Source organism: Capra hircus (assembly GCF_001704415.2).
Source record: "Capra hircus breed San Clemente chromosome X unlocalized genomic scaffold, ASM170441v1, whole genome shotgun sequence".
In the NCBI taxonomy this organism is placed as follows: Eukaryota; Metazoa; Chordata; class Mammalia; order Artiodactyla; family Bovidae; genus Capra; species Capra hircus.
Genome location: NW_017189516.1, coordinates 37,366,610 through 37,384,843, shown reverse-complemented (window position 1 = coordinate 37,384,843; position 18,234 = coordinate 37,366,610). Strand labels below are relative to the sequence as shown.

General features: G+C 36.1%; 1 protein-coding gene across 1 annotated transcript in view; it reads right to left on the bottom strand.

Moving 5' to 3' along the window:
- Positions 1-18,234, bottom strand: part of DMD (dystrophin) — a gene marked incomplete in the record, with an annotated part of 2,117,027 nt that overhangs the window by 1,405,089 nt on the left and 693,704 nt on the right. Inside the window, 1 exon segment of the mRNA XM_018043695.1 lies at positions 11,579-11,758. Within this exon segment, the coding sequence (XP_017899184.1) occupies positions 11,579-11,758 (180 nt within the window).

Here is an 18,234-nt window from a genome sequence, read left to right as displayed (position 1 = left end):
ACTTCAGTAAAGACTGCTCGGAGCGGGGAAAGAAAATAATGAGAAACTGTTCCTGCTTGTTGGTAAATTGACCTTCAGATCAAAATAGCACCATATTGAACCCAAATCAAATTGTTTTATCTGACTCAAGTTATGTTGACTGAAATCATAAAGGCAAGTAATCTCAAAACCAGGAGTAAACTTAGTGCCTCTTCAATTTATTGGTCCAGCTATGGGAAATAAAGGGGGCAAAGGAGGAAAATTTAGGGTGTCAATCTGACATTTAATTAGACATGCTGTTTAAAGTGTTCACGATGCTAACATAAATTTTGCTAAAGTATTCCGGGACCAATTTCACTCCTGGCTCACTCTACATGTTTATTAAACAGTTCATTGAATGCATCTTTGGTTTTCATATATATGATTATTTATAGTCTGTAAATTTTGACACAAAATTCTTTGAACTGTGTAACAAATGACTTTTTAATCAAGCAAGTGATCTGTCTTTAAATTATAGTAAATGGTTAATATCAAGTTGTGATCAGTCTAGAAATACATTTAAGCTGAATGTTCTTCAAATGCTAAAAAGCATACTGCTCTTGATTTAAATTAGTGATTGAGTTAAAACATTTGAGTATCCAAAATTAGCATTCGAGTGTTCTCAGTTTAGAATCATACTTTGTGTTCAGACCTTAAAAAGTTTTTGTTGTTGTTGTTGTTGTTTTTTTAAAGATATAGGTCAAAACTCTTTCGAATAATATGTTTTGTGAGCCATCATGAGAGGTCATCCCTTCACTACACAGTCATTACCAGACTGATAAATCACAAACAGTGAGACACTCTCCTGCCTTAACCACCAATGCTGCCTTACAGTCCTCAGTTATGAGGAGCAAAAAGTTATTTCTTGTGATATTAATCATTACACTTCTAGTAATCAAAATTTTTCTGAAGATCTATATCCAAGGAGACCAAAACAGGTCTGCTATGAACTGCTATGGCTCCACTCACAGGTACTTGACAAGCATTTGGTTGGGGCCAAGATTAGTTTGACTGATTCTCCTGAATTTGTCAAGAGATAAGGACAAGGTTTGGAGGAACCTCCCTGCCTTACACATGATGACCAATTCCCTCAATGGGAGGCAATCAGGAAAGCCTCATAATCTTATTTTAGCTTCCACATAGGAATTGGCATGTGGTAATGAAATCTTTTTTTCATGATATCTTATGCAAAAATGCTTTTGACAAATGCACTTTAGAAGTGCTACCCTTTGTGCAAGCCAAGGCCTTAGGGACTACCATTTTGATAGTCTAAATAGATAAAAAAAAAAAAAAGACATTAAGAGATATCATGTTTCTGCATGTGTCAAGCACAGATTTTATCTTCTCTAAGATCTCCATAGATACATTATTTAGAATCAATCACTGAGCTTCAAATGATAATTATATAGTCCACTGATGAGTTATCTCAAAATGAAAGCAGAGAGTAGCATGGTTTTTTTTAAATGCTTGAAATAGAACCTCAAGCCTAACTGAACTCAACATGAAATGACAATTGCATGATCAAATTCACTTTACCTTTGACCAAAAAGAATACAAAATTTTTGGGGGAGGGGGAGGGAGGGGGCATGGTTTGGGGAAGTTTTCTGGCCAAGCCATGTGACTCGAAGGCTCTCAGCTCCTGGACTAGCGATTGAACCCTGCCCCCTGCAGTGAAACCACAGAGTCCTAACCTCTGGACCACCAAGGAAGTCCTGAACACAGAGTTTTTAAGTTGGATTTAAAGAGGATTTAATTTTTTCAAAGTAATATTTTTTAACTATGGGCATATTGTTTTGATATACAATGATGGCTTGAAGAAAATATTGTTCTGATGGGAAATTTCTACCTTTATATGTGCAGACACCAAAGTGCAGAGATTCCAAAAATACAAAACTTTTTTTTTTTTTGTAGTTATATCCAATGTTACGAAAGATGTGTGTTGAGTATTTGGCTGTGAAATTAGTTTCTAAAATGTTATAATATCCTCTCATTGATACTTATTATGAAATTCATTGAAGTGCCCATGGAGGGTAAAGAATAACAGCAACATCATATATTATGAAAAGACGTTTAAGAACACAGCAAAGCTTATAAGAAAGAAAAAAAAACAATAATTTTTCATCAAATAATAGCAGACTTGTGTAATTGTTCTATATTATAATTATCACTGTACTGCATCACTTATTTCTTTAGTGATGATGATATAAGAAAACATCTGTGCACTGACCCTACAAATATAGGATAAAATTCATGATATATAACAGACTCATAATTACTTTCAAAACCTACACCAGAATAACAAACAATGTTAGGTACTAAATTTCCCCATGGCTTTAGCTATTGACTGTGAACACTTAATTATCTGTTAGAATCATTAAAAATATAGGCAGGAAGGGATTATGGAGGTCACCGAGTATAACCTCCTCTTTATTACAGGATTCACTACTTCCAGAAGCAGACAAGTCCTTCCTGAGTATGGCAGCAAATTTTCCCATCGGCAAAGATCTTTTACACCTAGTGGAAGCCTGCATTATTTTGACTTCATTTTCTTTGGGAATTCCCCTGAGGTCCAGTTGTTAGCACTCTGTGCTTCTGCTACAGGAGGCACGGGTTCGATCCCTGGTTGGGTGCAGCCTAAAAAGTCAATGAATAGCAATACAATAATAAAATAAAATCTATCTTGAACCCTGAACCACAGAGTAAGGTAAATATTGTTTCTACCTGACAATCTTAAAGGTCTGAGGCTTGATAACCATGACTCTGATAAATCTTATTTACAAGCTCTATAATACCAGACACTTGCTAGAACTAGATTTAATCTGACTGGTGCTCCAAAACATAGATTTTCTGGCTTTGGACATAATATTCCATTAAAGCAATCTAAAATTGCAGAAGTTATTCAGCAGCTGAATCACAATGTTTATATCAGTATCATATCAGATACATAAGTATATAAAGGACATCCAGGAAATGAATACAATGGAATCTCTATTTTTAGATATCTCACAGTATAGTAGTGAAGGTGACAACCACACCAATAACTATGAAATAAGGTGAGTTCCATATGAAAAATACAGGTATGCAAAATAATTGCAAGCAAATCCTCATGAAAACCAAAGACGTTTGTTTTTAAATACTATCCCCTTGAAATATCAGTTAACTAGCTACTAAAAATGGAAAAGAATTAGTTTAGAATTATTTGTCTTTAGGTTTGGAAGCTAGTTCCTTTTACAATGATTAAAGTGGAGGTCCTTAAGTCAGGCTCCACAATTTTCAAACACCAGATTCACAGTTCACATCCTGTAACATTTGAGGCAGGCTGATTATACTTTCAGAGCATTGATTTGTTTTCTTATTCATATGTAAAATATGAATAGGAATATATTTCTCACAAGAGTATTGTAAACAAGACCTGCATCATGGGTGTACAACTCATGTAGTCACCCAGGTCCCCTCACTCAAAAGGATTTCACACTTGGTTCCATGCTCTGCCGTCACTCTCTTGACATTCTTAACAATTTTGGGAAAGAACCCCTGTATATTCATTCTGCACTGAACCTCGCCAAACACATAGCCCATCCTGGTTGCAAGAATTCAACTATGTAATGTTTGAACCCAGTAAGTACTCTCTGGATACACATTAGTAATAACCACTGAAAAGTTCAGAGAAAATTCGGGAATATTTCTATACTGACCCTTACTCATGAAGAGATATATGTTAATTTCCAAATTTTACATTTTTCCCATCGTGAGAAAAATTAGAAGAGCACATGCCCAGTATCTTAATCATCCTAGGGTGTGTATCTTTTTGCAATAAGGTTGTATAATTTGAGTAGGTCTGGAAAATCCATACTATTTTCAAACAATGAAAATCTTTCTTAACATTTTCTCTTCCATTTGTTTAAAAATGCACATTGTGAAAAGGAACTATATGTACATTCAAGCATATTTCAATAATATAAAAGAGCATGTAATGAAAGGAAATATTTATTTTCCATCACTATGGCCAGCTTCTTATGGGGAACTAGTTGTACTTACCACCTGTTCTTACATTTTAAATTAACTTCGTGCTGTTATCATTCTTTCAGTTTGGCTTGTATTCTTAACTGCACCTTTTAATTGTCCATTTAATTATTTAAATAGTCTTGACTTTGTAAGTTCTTCGAGGTTACAGACTTCTACTGGCATTGTGAGATACTATTTAAACATTTTTCAAAAACTTACTAAAAGAGATTCAATGTACAAAAAATCAGTTACCTCATTTATTATCATTTTTATTAGTATTAAAATACTTGTAATAAAAGCTACAAGTTACAGAGCTCTCTGCATGTTTCGGGCATTAAGCTAGGTGTTTACTTAAGCAGTGAAGGCTTAATAGTGGTAGCTGTCATACCTCACAAGGCCCTAAGAACAAGTACTAAGGTTATTTCCATTTTATAGATTAGAAGTAAAAATTTCAGACAGATTCAACTTGTAAGCAGCACAGCGGAACTATAAACCCTAGTCCAATTGTTCCTTAATCCAAATCTTAGTAGCTGTGATCACTTGCTGCCACACCTGTTCAAATGTCTGAATGGTGACTTTAAGAGGTGTAATTGGGTATGTTGTTTGTGTACACACACATATATATACAAAGTTAGAAGAAGACAGAAGGTATACACAATGGCATATGACAATCTTAAAGCCCTTTAGTTCCTGATAAACTATAATAATAATAATAAAATCTGTGCAAAACCAATCAAATGAAAAAATATCTGATTTTAAAAAAATGGTACAAGCAGGTTGACAAGCATGGATTGAAGTTTCTGGTTGTATTGTTTATATGTACCCAACTTTAGAGTGATGACTGACCTTTAATGGGTATGGGGAGACTGCAGTTCTACAGCGTAAAACATATTGTATAATCACAGCAACAGCTTTAGCTGATAATTGGTAGCCAGGCTTAAAATGATCTCTACAGGCATGGTAGCACAAGGCATACCTACCTGGTGATGTAAGGATTCCAGTTCTAAGCACAGAAAGGATTTATAGGTTGAACTTCATGAGGAAACTGGGGTAAAAGTTCAGGTGCTCACAAAGGAAGCTGGGTTATTAATCAAAAGACTATAAAATGCTCTATCTCATGAACAAGTGCAGAGGAATTACCAAGGCTAGGTGTAGCACGAAGGAGTGCTCAAGTTCATGAGAGTGGCTTGGTAACTAAATTGTAGTTAACAGCTACTTTCCTACTTTGATACTGATATTAAGGCAGTATAGCTTCTTGAAGATACTGACATTAGAATCTTGGGCACGATAAGAGTCAATACTGAAGAGATATCATAAAAGAAGTCATTCTCCCATTTAAGAAAACATTATCTAATAATTAAGGTTTATTCTGTAAAACTCTGCTGCTGCTAAGTCACTTCAGTCGTGTCCAACTCTGTGCGACCCCATAGACAGCAGCCCACCAGGCTCCCCTGTCCCTGGGATTCTCCAGGCAAGAACACTGGAGTGGGTTGCCATTTCCTTCTCCAATGCATGAAAGTGAAAAGTGAAAGGGAAGTTGCTCAATCGAGTCCGACTCTTAGTGACCCCATGGACTGCAGCCCACCAGGCTCCTCCGTCCATAGAACTCTCTAGGCAAGAGTTCTGGAGTGGGGTGCCATTTAATTTTGTGTATTTTGTCCCTCACTTCAAATTCTCTTTCATACAAGTTGCTAGAAAGAAGAGATATCTGTTGGCTTCATGATATGTATTAAACACAGAACTTGAGCAACTGTGTGAATTAACTACATTTTGCAAAAATTCAACAAGCAATGAGATTTACTTTTTCTGATCCACTTGACCTTCTTCTGTACACCATCAGACATAAAGCAATGGGACACCTTCTTTAGGGATGCAGATTATTAAGCATACAGAAAAAAGAAAAAAAAAACCCTTGTATATTTCTTGATGTGTTATTTATTGTCAGCAGACAACAGATTTATCATATAGAGGCTGAGTATTTTATCTTCATGGTATTTTAATTACATATTCATGATGAGTAACTATTTCAGAATTCAGCCTTCTTTGAATAGGAAGAAAATTTTATTTTTATTATCATCTTCCAGCTGACTCCTGAGATTTATATAGTAGAGATACTTGGAATCTCTTTGCTAATTACTCCAGAGTTTTATATAAAATTTCAAGCAAAGAGAAATGCATCATAAACATTTAAAACTGGAAGGGCACTACAGAGATCTTCGTAGGCCAATTTTTTCATTTTATAAGTAAGAAATGAGCAGTTCCAACAGTTAATTCAACTCTAGTCTCTTAAATTTGCAGTGCCTACAACATTTTATGTTGTAGTGGATAAATGAATTTACAACATAAAACCAATTGCACTGAAATACACAAGGCCCATTGTCAAACCTCTACTTTAGCTGAAGGGAGCAAAAGAATACAGCTATTTTCCAAAGTTATTTGAGTTGTAACTTGGAAATTTTCTAATCAAACTTTTAACCTAAGCAATTAACCAAAAGATGCTCTAAAATTCAAGATGGTTAGACCATGAATTAAGTAAGATAAAAAACCTAAAAGAAGTGAGGAAAATTTACTTTAATTCTAGGTTTTATAAAGCCATTAAAATTGTTTTTTAATTGGTAGCAGACTGATTAGACTTGGAGAGCTTTCAGGAACCACTGAAAAGGGTTGTCAATTGAAAGGCCTTAGAGTATTTTTAATTAAAATCATTGGCAAAAGGATGACAGGCAAACCAATCGTAACTACATTTTATGTATCAAGAGGTCTACAAAATAATGCTTTGAGAACAGGTATAGTCAGAATGTGCATGTAAAATATTTTATAGAGAGTAAAACCAGGGATCTCTAAAAAATAAGCATGGACTCAGAAAAGAAAGGCAAATACAGAAATTTTCATCTTAATGCTTTTGCATCTATTTGCATTTCTGGAATTATAAAAAATACTAGCTTATTATCTTCAACCATGTTTTACATTACTCACATGTCTGGCAGGAGTTTGAAAACTCTCTACAGAATATAAATAATGTAGAACAGACATATTCATACATAATAACCACTTTCTCTATTTGGGGATGTGTGAGGACAGAAACAGACTTACAAAGCATAATATGAATGCTCATGTTCAAGAGGAGGAGAATTCTGAGTATATTGATTTTATTTTTAGATTTTTGTGCTTATAGTTCAGAACATCGCAAAAATGCTCATTAGAAATAGAGCAAAATATTGATGAAATGGGAATAACATCTATGAACTTATATGAGTCATAGAATGTTGCCTACTTCTGGCAAAGAAGATAATTTTCTCTATTTAAAAATCACAAGACTACAGACTTTGGGACTTATCTAGATAGATACCTTCTTACATCTAAATACCTACTGCCAAGTCTAACATTAATTACCATAATAAATTATAGAGCAAATGAATAATATCCTCTTTCCATAGTATACTATGATTTCAGTTCAATGGGGGAAAATAATATTTCAAATTATTGAAATTATATTTAAGTTTAAAATATTAACTATAATGAAAATCTAATTATCTTATCCCCTAGTTACAATCAAAATATAAATATGTTCATCAGGGGCACGATATTTAGAAAAAAAAAAAAGCAGCTGAGTAAATGTCAACAAGCAAGCACATTTACAAAAATATAGAGGACACATAGGGTCATTTAAGTATTTAAATAAGTCAATCCAGGGTATATTTCATTTGTTCTCTTTTCTCATTTTAAGGAACCACATGGCAAGGGTTATTATTCTTTTCAACTTTTGGAAACAAAAAGTATTTCTATTTTCTTAGGCCACCTTCTTATCAACTTCAGCATCTTTAGCTTGTGTTCAGGTGTTATTCAACACAAAGCTGATTTTGAAATGCAAGAGAGAAGCCCTCATAGTTGCTTTTTTTTTTTTTCCTTTTCAAGTTTTGATCTCTTGCCACGCTACTGTTTCATAAGGTCAAAATCCCTCAAAGCCTTGACCTGAATAGCGGTCAAAATTTCAGGCACACGATGCTCTTTATATGAGCATAAACAGATGCCTTGTCATCTCAGTCACAATGCCTATATCCTACTGGATTTTACTATTACCAGAACTGTGCTCATTCTTTACAACAATCATTTAAAAGAATTTTTAAAAGACTGAGCATACTGTGTCATTAATGGGAATATTTTTCTCTGACAAACATGCTGGAATGTATGCATACAAGTAAGTTCTGTTCTTTAAAGTCAAAACCATACTCTCAACGTTCTTGGAATTCTTATGCCATTTTGATCAAATTCAATCTGATGAGTAAGAAAAATCAATTTTTGTTTTTAGTTATGAGATATTATTTCTTGTCTCAGTCTATCTCCTTTTAATTCCTATTTCCCTGGGTAGCTTCCTTCTTATCCTGTTAAGAGTCCCAAGCCCCTAGCAATGATTTGGATGGGTCTATGATGGTACATTTTGGGGAAAAACTGAAGAGTGAAAACTGAGACATGAGCTTAAGAAAGGCTCAAGTTTAGCGACTGAGGAAGCAAATTGCTAATATAATGTTGTTTATTTGCTTCTGGTCTGGTATAGGAGTGTAAAACGGTTTAAAAAGAAACTGTTTAAAAAAATCATAGTAGACTTGGGATTTTCATGGTAGTGCAGTGGTTAGGACTTCGCCTTCCAATGCAGGGGGGAGGGTTTGCTCCCTGGTTGGAGAACTAAGATCCCACATGCCTCATGGACAAAAAAGTAGGACATAGACAGCAGAAGCAATATTGTAACATTCAGTACAGACTTCCAAAATGGTCTACATAAAAACATCTTAAAAAAATCACAGTGAACTATAACAAGCCATCCAGACTCACTAAACAGTATGCCTTGCATATCAAGAGAATCTTTATTTGTTCCCTCAAAATGCTTTCATGTCTATGGCTTCATTTTATTCTCATCAAATCCCAGGGAGCAAGTGGAACAGATTTATATTATATGTTGGAAGTCAATTTATAGAGAATTAAACAAATCAAAGCTAGTACTATTTTATCATAGATTTTGAAAAATTCAAAAATAGGAGATTAAGTTGCCCAAGGTCAAAGTCTCATAACTTTTAAGCCATTAGAAAATAAGGCTTCTAAGTTTTTTTTTAATTAACCAACTTAAATAATTAAACCAGTAAGATTTTGATGAGATGCACAAGTATCATTCTACGGAATGAGTATATTTAAATATTACACTGCCAGAAAGGTCTCTCTTCTTCCCATTTCAGGCAGTACTGAGGAACACCAGAATGTAGGGACTGGCACATATGTCATTGTCTTACCAATTCAATGTTTTCAAAAAATATGTTTGGCAGACTTTATCAAAGGCTGCATGTAGATTACAAGCCTACTGAATGAGATTTTCTGAGCACGGAATCTAGGACTATGCATTTGAGTCAGTTTCCCAGGTAACTATCAGGCAGACTCAAGTTTGGAAAACCACTGCCAATAGTGCAAATGAACCAGAGTGCAACCTGATGTTAACAGTTACACGTCCATGAATATATCCCTTTAAAGAGACACATTTCAAAATATCTTTCTTTTTCAAATAATGCCAGTCTTTCTTAATATGGTAACTGATCATTTTACAGCACCAATAACCTATGGAGCTGATGGGCATATATTGGAATGATATCACTGCTGGTTTAAAAAGTTAACACTTTCTAATGTATGACATATTTGTTACATAAATGTCAATGGTCATGCAACGTAGCCAAGGCCAGATTACATATAATAAGAAGAATCGTGATCTGGTGGTAAGATCACTAGCATATCCACTGCTGCTGCTGCTGCTACTAAGTCGCCCTTCAGTCGTGTCAGACTCTGTGCGACCCCATAGACGGCAGCCCACCAGGCTCCACCGTCCCTGGGATTCTCCAGGCAAGAACACTGGAGTGGGTTGCCATTTCCTTCTTCAACGCATGAAAGTGAAAAGTGAAAGTGAAGTCACTCAGTCAAGTCCGACTCTTTGCGACCCCATGGACAGGAGCCTACCAGGCTCCTCCGTCCATTGGATTTCCTATAAACTTTAAATATGAATTTGATTCGAAAAGATGGAACTGTGATTTAAAATTGCGTATGTTGGCTGATCATTTAAATTATATATTTTAGGAGCAATGTTTCAAATTTCATTTTTTCATCTTTCAACAAACATTTCCTAAATGCCGCTAATCAGATGCCAAGTCTCAAAAAACAAAATTCCCTGCACTGTCTCACAAGACAGTAGATATAAGCCTAAAGCTATTGAATATGGTTTCAACAAGGGTATGTGCACAGTGCACTGAGGTATGAACTGGGACCAATTAGTAAAAGTTAGCCTGTATAACACAAAACAAAATGGCAGAATGTATTAAACACTATTGAACATGATGTTAATTTTTGAATGACTTCCCATGATTCCACCATCAACCATATCAGATAATAAGAGTTTCAAGTTTAAAAAATACTCCATTAAAAAAATATATTACCTTACCAAAACGTTCACAATTCTTAACAAAAAACCACATGACACTACAAGTATAACATAGATGTTTTCCTAATATACAGCCTATATGTGTTAGTATAACTAGGTTGCATGATTTTAGGAGTCAACAGTCTATGGCAGAAAATCCACTGATTATAACCTCACTTGCACTAACTGAAAGATATCTTTGGTGAAATCAAAGATCGTGGACCCCAGTCCTGCTCTTGTCATTGACTTTCCTTGGACAGTTCACTTTTCCTCCCTAAACTTAATTTTCTCATGTGTAAAATGCAGAGGTCAATTAATGGCCCTCATTATTTCAGGGATCTATGATTTGGAGTTAGACTGTGATGACACAGTTTCCTACCACGTTGTCTGACTGTCTAAGTTACTCATCCTCATTCCCATTGAATTGGAAAGGATTATCGTCTAAGGCTGGAGAAGGAAATGGCAACTCACTCCAGTATTCTTGCCTGGGAAATCCCATGGATGGAAGAGCCTGGTGGGCTACAGAAGAGCCAGACACAACATAGTGACTGAACCATCACCCTCCTATAAAGCAATAACGAGTTCAGCCCACCAGCACTCATTCCTCCACCTCTCCCACATTCTCCAGTGTCAAAGGCGACCAAGAGAACCATCTTTATTATTTAATTGAATACTTAGCAAGGACTAATCCAGTGACATCCTCTGTAGGGTTACAGTATCACACTCTCATTGCAGATTTCAAAAATCTCAAGTATAATTTACTGTAGGTTAATAAAGGGATCCAACCAGTCCATTCTAAAGGAGATCTGCCCTGGGTGTTCTTTGGAAGGAATGATGCTAAAGCTGAAACTCCAATACTTTGGCCACCCCATGCCAAGAGTTGACTCACTGGAAAAGACTCTGATGCTGGGAGGGATTGGGGGCAGGAGGAAAAGGGGACAACAGAGGATGAGATGCCTGGATGTCATCACTGACTCACTGGACGTGAGTCTGAGTGAATTCTGGGAGTTGGTGATGGACAGGGAGGCCTGGCGTGCTGCGATTCATGGGGTCGCAAAGAGTGGGACACGACTGAGTGACTGAACTGAACTGATTATCACTAACCTGTGCTGAACTCTTTTCAAGTTTTTGGACTAAATTATCCCAGCGCTGGGCAAAGTTGTCCAACCATGCTTCCATCTTTTGGGCAACCAATGTATTTTTCAGTGTTGAAAGGAGATCTTGGTTGAGTGAACAGAGTTTGTCCATGGTTTGCTTTTTCTTTTCTAGATCAGTTTTTAAAACCTGTTAAAAAAAAGGAAGAACACAGACTAAGCCTTGGTTACATTTTACAAAACACTGTAGTTCAATCTGCTTTTGCATGCATTTTCCCATTTGTATAGACACGAAAAGATTATAATTCTGCCTGCAAAAGAACAAGAGTTCATAAAAATATAAGTAGAAAATTATAATCCAAAAATGTTCCCAAGAAGCTTAGAGAGAAATAAAAGTCAGATGCAGAATAAACACTTTTATTTATTTTAGAATAAATAAGGAGTCAGAGGCATTTATGAGCTACCTGAACATTCTTGAAGAACTGTCAGGGAAAAAAAAAAAAGTAGTGTTGGTTCAAAAGGAAAAACAGAGATTGACATATGGAAATTACTTTTTAATATTTGGAGGTGTTCTAAAGTGAAAGGTAGGGCTCTTGGATGTTAGTGAATTTCCTCTTAATTTCTGATAGAATTGAAATGAAATACCACATGCCAGGAGTACTGAAGAGAACATGGTGAATTGAGAAGATGAGCATAGCTAAGGGGCCTTTCCAATCTGAAATGCTGTGATTCTTTGAATAAATTTGCAATATTTTTTTTATTTCTATGATTTGTACATACTTTTCATTATTCAGATACAAAAACCTTGTTATGCAGTTTACTGACTTTTACATTTTTAGCATCTGTTATTCAATTAACATTCAGCTATTTGAGCAATTATCTTCTAAAGCTAATTTTAAAGCCCATTAAGTAATAGAATAAAGTAATTGAGTATGGCACAAATCCTTTGGAATTACTATGCTTATTTACTAAATGCTTATGTGTTTTATGAAGTATTTTTATATCATTCATATTTCCAAAGTTCCTAGGAGCAATTGAAGGTTACACATGCTCTTTGGTTGATAGAAAATGAATAAACAAAGTGGCTTGTGTGAAATTAGTAGATCAGGACAGCTTATTCTTTCATTTTACCCATTAAGGTCACCCTAGGCTTTGGGAAACCCCATTTCCATCTCCCCAATGCTAGACCCTGATTTAATTTGTTAAAACAGACTAAGAAGAAAGAAAGGAGAGAATTATTTTATGGACGTTTTACCATCTTCTCTCATTGGCATCAGCAAGTGTAATGAACATAAACTAAGCTGTGAGACCTATCTTTCCAAAATAAATGCAAATTTATTTAAGAACAACTAACATTGCATATGGCAAATAAACGAGCATGAAACAGATGCACCAATTGCTCCTGAACTGAAGTATCATTGACAGAGAGAAATCAATATATGCCCACCCCCTGCAAAGGACACTTTATGTAGCTCATTTTGGCATGCCACCTGCATTGATAGCTCTGGACTGCAGACGGCTCTGGTGTCTCCTTCAATTAGTTCATCCTTTTCTCAGAATTTGTTTCACCTGGTGTTCTTTATATTGCAGTCTTACTGTGAGCCATTTTTAGGGAATAAAAGCAAGTTTTGAAATGCATTTTTAGTTTCTCCTCAATAGTTGTCTTTTCACTATTTTTCCTAAGCCTGAAAGAATGCAATAGACCAAAATATACAAGCTGAATTTGAAGACGAGGAAACAATTTCCATCGGAAATTTATGAGTAGTCTCCTGTTACCTAAAGAGGTTTTCTTAGATGATCTATAAAAGTAGTTGGATACACAAAGAGATTTAGTGGCAAATGACATGGAGCCTCCTGTGTTAACAATCAACCAAAGAAGAAGCACTTAGTGAACATTACAAAAATAAAGGGGAAATTTCCCATTAAAGAATATAATTAGGGATAATAACTCAGGTAAAGTAAAAACAGCATTATTATAAATTGTGCAATTATCAAATCAGTAATATTTTTACCCAAATCTGTATGACAAAAACACTGTACTAGCCAAGGCTTCTATCTGGTAAATTCTAGATCTAGTTTGTCAAATGGTGATAGCAGGATAGTAGTTTTGCCTCAGTGTGTTTCCTCTGTTGGCTCTGAACCAATCTGTCTCCCAGTCTTTCTTCATCTCATCAAGTTCCTGAAGTACTCTCACACCATAACTAACAAGAAAAAAACAGGAAATCCATGGTGGTGCCAGATACAATGCATCATAGTAATGAATTACCTTCTCCCTTCTATCCTTAGACAGAAATTATTCTAAGCTTGGATTTTGTGTATATTAAATAACTACAATTTAGTTGTTACTCAATTTTAGTGTATTAAAAGGACATATTTCTGCATCCTAAGAATTGATTATAGATCTTTCAGTGCCAGAGAACTAAAGTTCTAGAAAATTCAGAAGGCAAAAAGAAGCTCTAGAAAATGTGTGCAAGGCAGAGATCAGCTAGGCATTTGAAAGAAGAAATATAATTTATTTTCATAGAAGCGAGGTACCTGGACAAACCTCCAAGGTAAACAGGAAAGAACAGGCAATAAATCAGATTGGACAGCAGTAGAAATGGGCAAGTAATAGATAAGCTGCTCAAGAAGACAAGATAAACATGCTCTATATGGTCAAGGTTAGATGATTTGAAGTGAAAAGAGAATGTATGCTTGCAAAAAGCCCACAAAGTCATCAACTTATTCTCATCAGATGGATACTTCAGAGATCAATGCCAAGATAATTTCTCATAAACTGGCAAAACTGAATCCTGTACCTATTTTATGAGTAGTTTTCTATATGTAAGAGGTATTCTGGTGGCTCAGTGGTAAAGAATCTGCCTGCCAATGCAGGAGACATGGGTTCAATCACTGGATCGGGAAGATCCCCTGGAGAAGGAAATGGCAACCCACTCCCATATTCTTGTCTGGAGAATTCCATGGCCAGAAGAGCCTGGCGGGCTATAGTCCATGGAGTCGCGAAGAGTCAGACACAACTGAAGCGACTAAACAACAACAAGACAGAGTAATCTAATTCTTTCTAATCACCTGTTGTTATAGATTGATCCACTGTGTGGGTTTCTCATCTTAAGGGAGCATAAGAATCACCAGGAAGGCTTGTGAACTGGAAGACTGCTCGGCCCTATGCTTCCAGAGTTTATGAATCAGTAGGCCTGGGATGGGTACTAAGGATTTGCCTTTCTAAGGAGTTCCTGGGCAATGCTGCTAGTCTAGGGACCACGCCATGAGAACCACTGATGCTATCTGGAGGACTTCTTTGAGGGTGATCACCGAAGCTGAGGTCAAATTAGCAAGTCCTGGTGAAACAGCACTGTTCACAGGGATTTGCCAAGCTCCCATAAGTACTCTGTCCCTGCCATCTTATCTTGCAGACACTTGATAGTGACCTAAGCCCATAGCACACCACACTCTCTTGGATCATCAACTTTCCCAGAGTTGTCCTTTGCTGGCAAATGCCATAGCAATAGTACTTTTCCACAGAAGCCTGTTTCTTGTTAATTTGGGCCTTCCAACGAGAGCCTACTTGATTCTTCCAGTCTTAGAATTCACCTCAGTTTCTTCTTTCCTTTGCTTTTTATTCTTTATGCCAAATAAAAACTCAATTTGGATGATAGAACAATAATAAGGCCCACATGATTTGGATTAAAAAACGAATCAGGAGGAAATCAAATACTTGACTCCTCTTCTCTCACCTCACATGAAAAGTAGGAGAAAATCCCGTGGGTTATTAGTGGTAATATTTCAAAACAAATTACTTTGATTGTAAATAAAAGAGAGATTTAGCACACTGTATCTATACCTAGGTATGTAGTAGGAACTGGTGACAGATGGTACCTGTTTTGGGTCTCAGATTGTGACATATTTTAATGAACATTAAATTCTTACTCACTGCCTGAGTCAGCAGGGGAATTTTACCTCAAATTCTAGACCAGCTGTCAGGTTTTGTTAATTGGCTTAAACTATCAAACGGTAAGACATACAAAACATATTTTCACTTTGTTCACAAGTAAAGTGACATAATTTGAATTTTAATCATATTGGAAAATTATTGAGACTTCACTAAGAGAGCATTTTCATGGCCCTGCAGCTAGCAATGTCTTTTTATATAAAAATGTCAACATTGAGGCACATGATTATTCAAAACAAAAATTTTCAACTGCAGTTATTTTTCTGTCAAAGAATCGAATGTGATGAATTCTGAAACAGCTTAAAAGTCTTGGACCTGAGTCTGGATATCTTGGTGTTCACTTTAACTCTGCTACTAATCTATGACTTTATGCATGCCATGTGTTTTCTTCTGGGCCTCAATTTCCTCTTCTGAAATAACCTTGTCTGTCTCCTTGTTTTCATGCCCAGTGCTACTTGCTGCTGCTGCTGCTGCTAAGTCGCTTGAGTTGTGGCCGACTCTGTGAGACCCCATAGACGGCAGCCCACCAGGCTCCCCCATCCCTGGGATTCTCCAGGCAAGAATTCTGGAGTGGGTCACCATTGCCTTCTCCAATGCATGAAAGTGAAAAGGGAAAGTGAAGTCTCTTAGTCCTGTCCGACTCTTCGCGACCCCATGGACTGCAGCCTACCAGGCTCCTCCGTCCATGGGATTTTCCAGGCAAGAGTACTGGAGTGCTACTTAGTTCAGTTTTAATTGGCCTCCTTACTATAAAAAGTCTTACTACCAAAGAGTGCTCTGGAAATGCAAATACGATTGTTATTCAGCTCCCAATGGCTCCCCATTAGTTTCAGAACAAAATTACAAATGTATCACTGATATTTTTGCACTGTTTGACAGACAGATTACTTTTCTGAAATCTGTCTTCAGTAGTGATATCACTCAAAAAGCACATTCTCTGAGGATTCATTTATATCAATGAGAAGCTAGTTTGTAATAACAAGTAATACATATGTGAATCTATTTTAAATTAAAAGCTTATAGAAAATTAGTCACTATGGAGTCAAAAATGTATGATACAAATAAATATTTGGTAATATGGTACAAATTTAACTGAGGATATTTGTTTAAGTTTAGTTCAAATAAATTATTTAATTATTATGATGTATAATATATATCAATACAGACAGAAATAGAGTAATTTAGGTAAAGTTATGAAACATTATTTACAATAGACCATTGTTTTATATCACAGTTAATATCACATTAGCATTTAGTAGAATTGATCAAAAATAGAAAAGAAATCCTAATTATGCAATACTTTACTTGAAAAATCAAGCTCTTAATAAATATTGAATTGGCCTCTCCCTTACTGGAAAATAATAAAATTCACAGTTGAAGAGAAACTTTGTAGATTTTTAAAAAAATTCCATACAGTTCAACTCAAACTGAAATGTCTCAATGAACCCTGATGTCCCCTTATTGCCAAAGTTCGTTAATCCCTCAAAACATATGGGTGCTATAATCACTGCCCCACCTGCGGAGCACGTGCTCACCAAGCACCTCATTGCCTGAGCTGCTCGGAACTGGGAAGGGCACAAAACGCAGGCCCAGCTGAGTCCGTGACTTTGTAGAGTACCCGAGAACCTGAGTGGCTTACACCTGGGAAGTGACCACAACCCAGTGCCAGCTTTAGACAGTTACTCTGCAGAGTAACCTGGAGCCTGAGCAGTGTAGACTGGAAAAGCACACACACCGTGAGCAAGGGCAAACCCAGTGTGGCCCAGACCCTGCGAGCACTCCCCCCACATGCCAGTGATATTTGTTTGCAGTGATCCTCCCTCCCTGCAGCACAACTGAACAAGTGAGCCTAAATAAATGACCACTTTCACCCCCTTGTGTCAGGGCAGAAGTTAGACACAAAAGAGACTTGCAAACAGAGAGAGCCAAGATAAAGAAGAGGGAATCACTTTGGAAGTGACAGGTGCAACAGACTAAAACACTGTAGTTAGCACTGACTACACTGGAAGGGACCTATAGACCCTGAGAAGAAGTATAAGCTGGAACAAGGAACTATCTGAAACTGAACTGACCCCACACTGCCCTCAACAACTCCAGAGAAATTCTTAGATATATTTTACTATTATCATTTTCTATTTTTAAAAAATTTTTTAAGTTCTTTATTACTCCTTTAATTTTCCTTTTTAAAACCTACTATTACCTTGTAAAAGAAAGACCCTATTTTTAAAGCAAATTTCATATTTTTTATAACGTTTGTAATTTTGTTTTGTGCTTTTAATATTGTATTTTTGAGAGTCTAAACTCTAGATTTTTTTAATTTTTTATTTATTTTTTATTTTTTTAAATTTTAAAATCTTTAATTCTTACATGCATTCCCAAACATGAACCCCCCCTCCCACCTCCCTCCCCATAACATCTCTCTGGGTCATCCCCATGCACCAGCTCCAAGCATGCTGTATCCTGCATCAGACATAGACTGGCGATTCAATTCTTACATGTACTCTAGATTTTTAATCTTTGCTTTTTCGTATTTGTTATCAATTTTGTACCTTTAAGAATCCAATCTTCAATACCTATTTTTACTTAGGAGTGTGATTACTGGCTTGATTGCTCTCTCCCCTTTTGACTCTCCTTTTTCTCCACCAGGTCACCTCTATCTCCTCCCTCCCCCTTCTCTTCTCTACTTAATTCTGTGAATCTCTTTGGGTGTTCCAGGC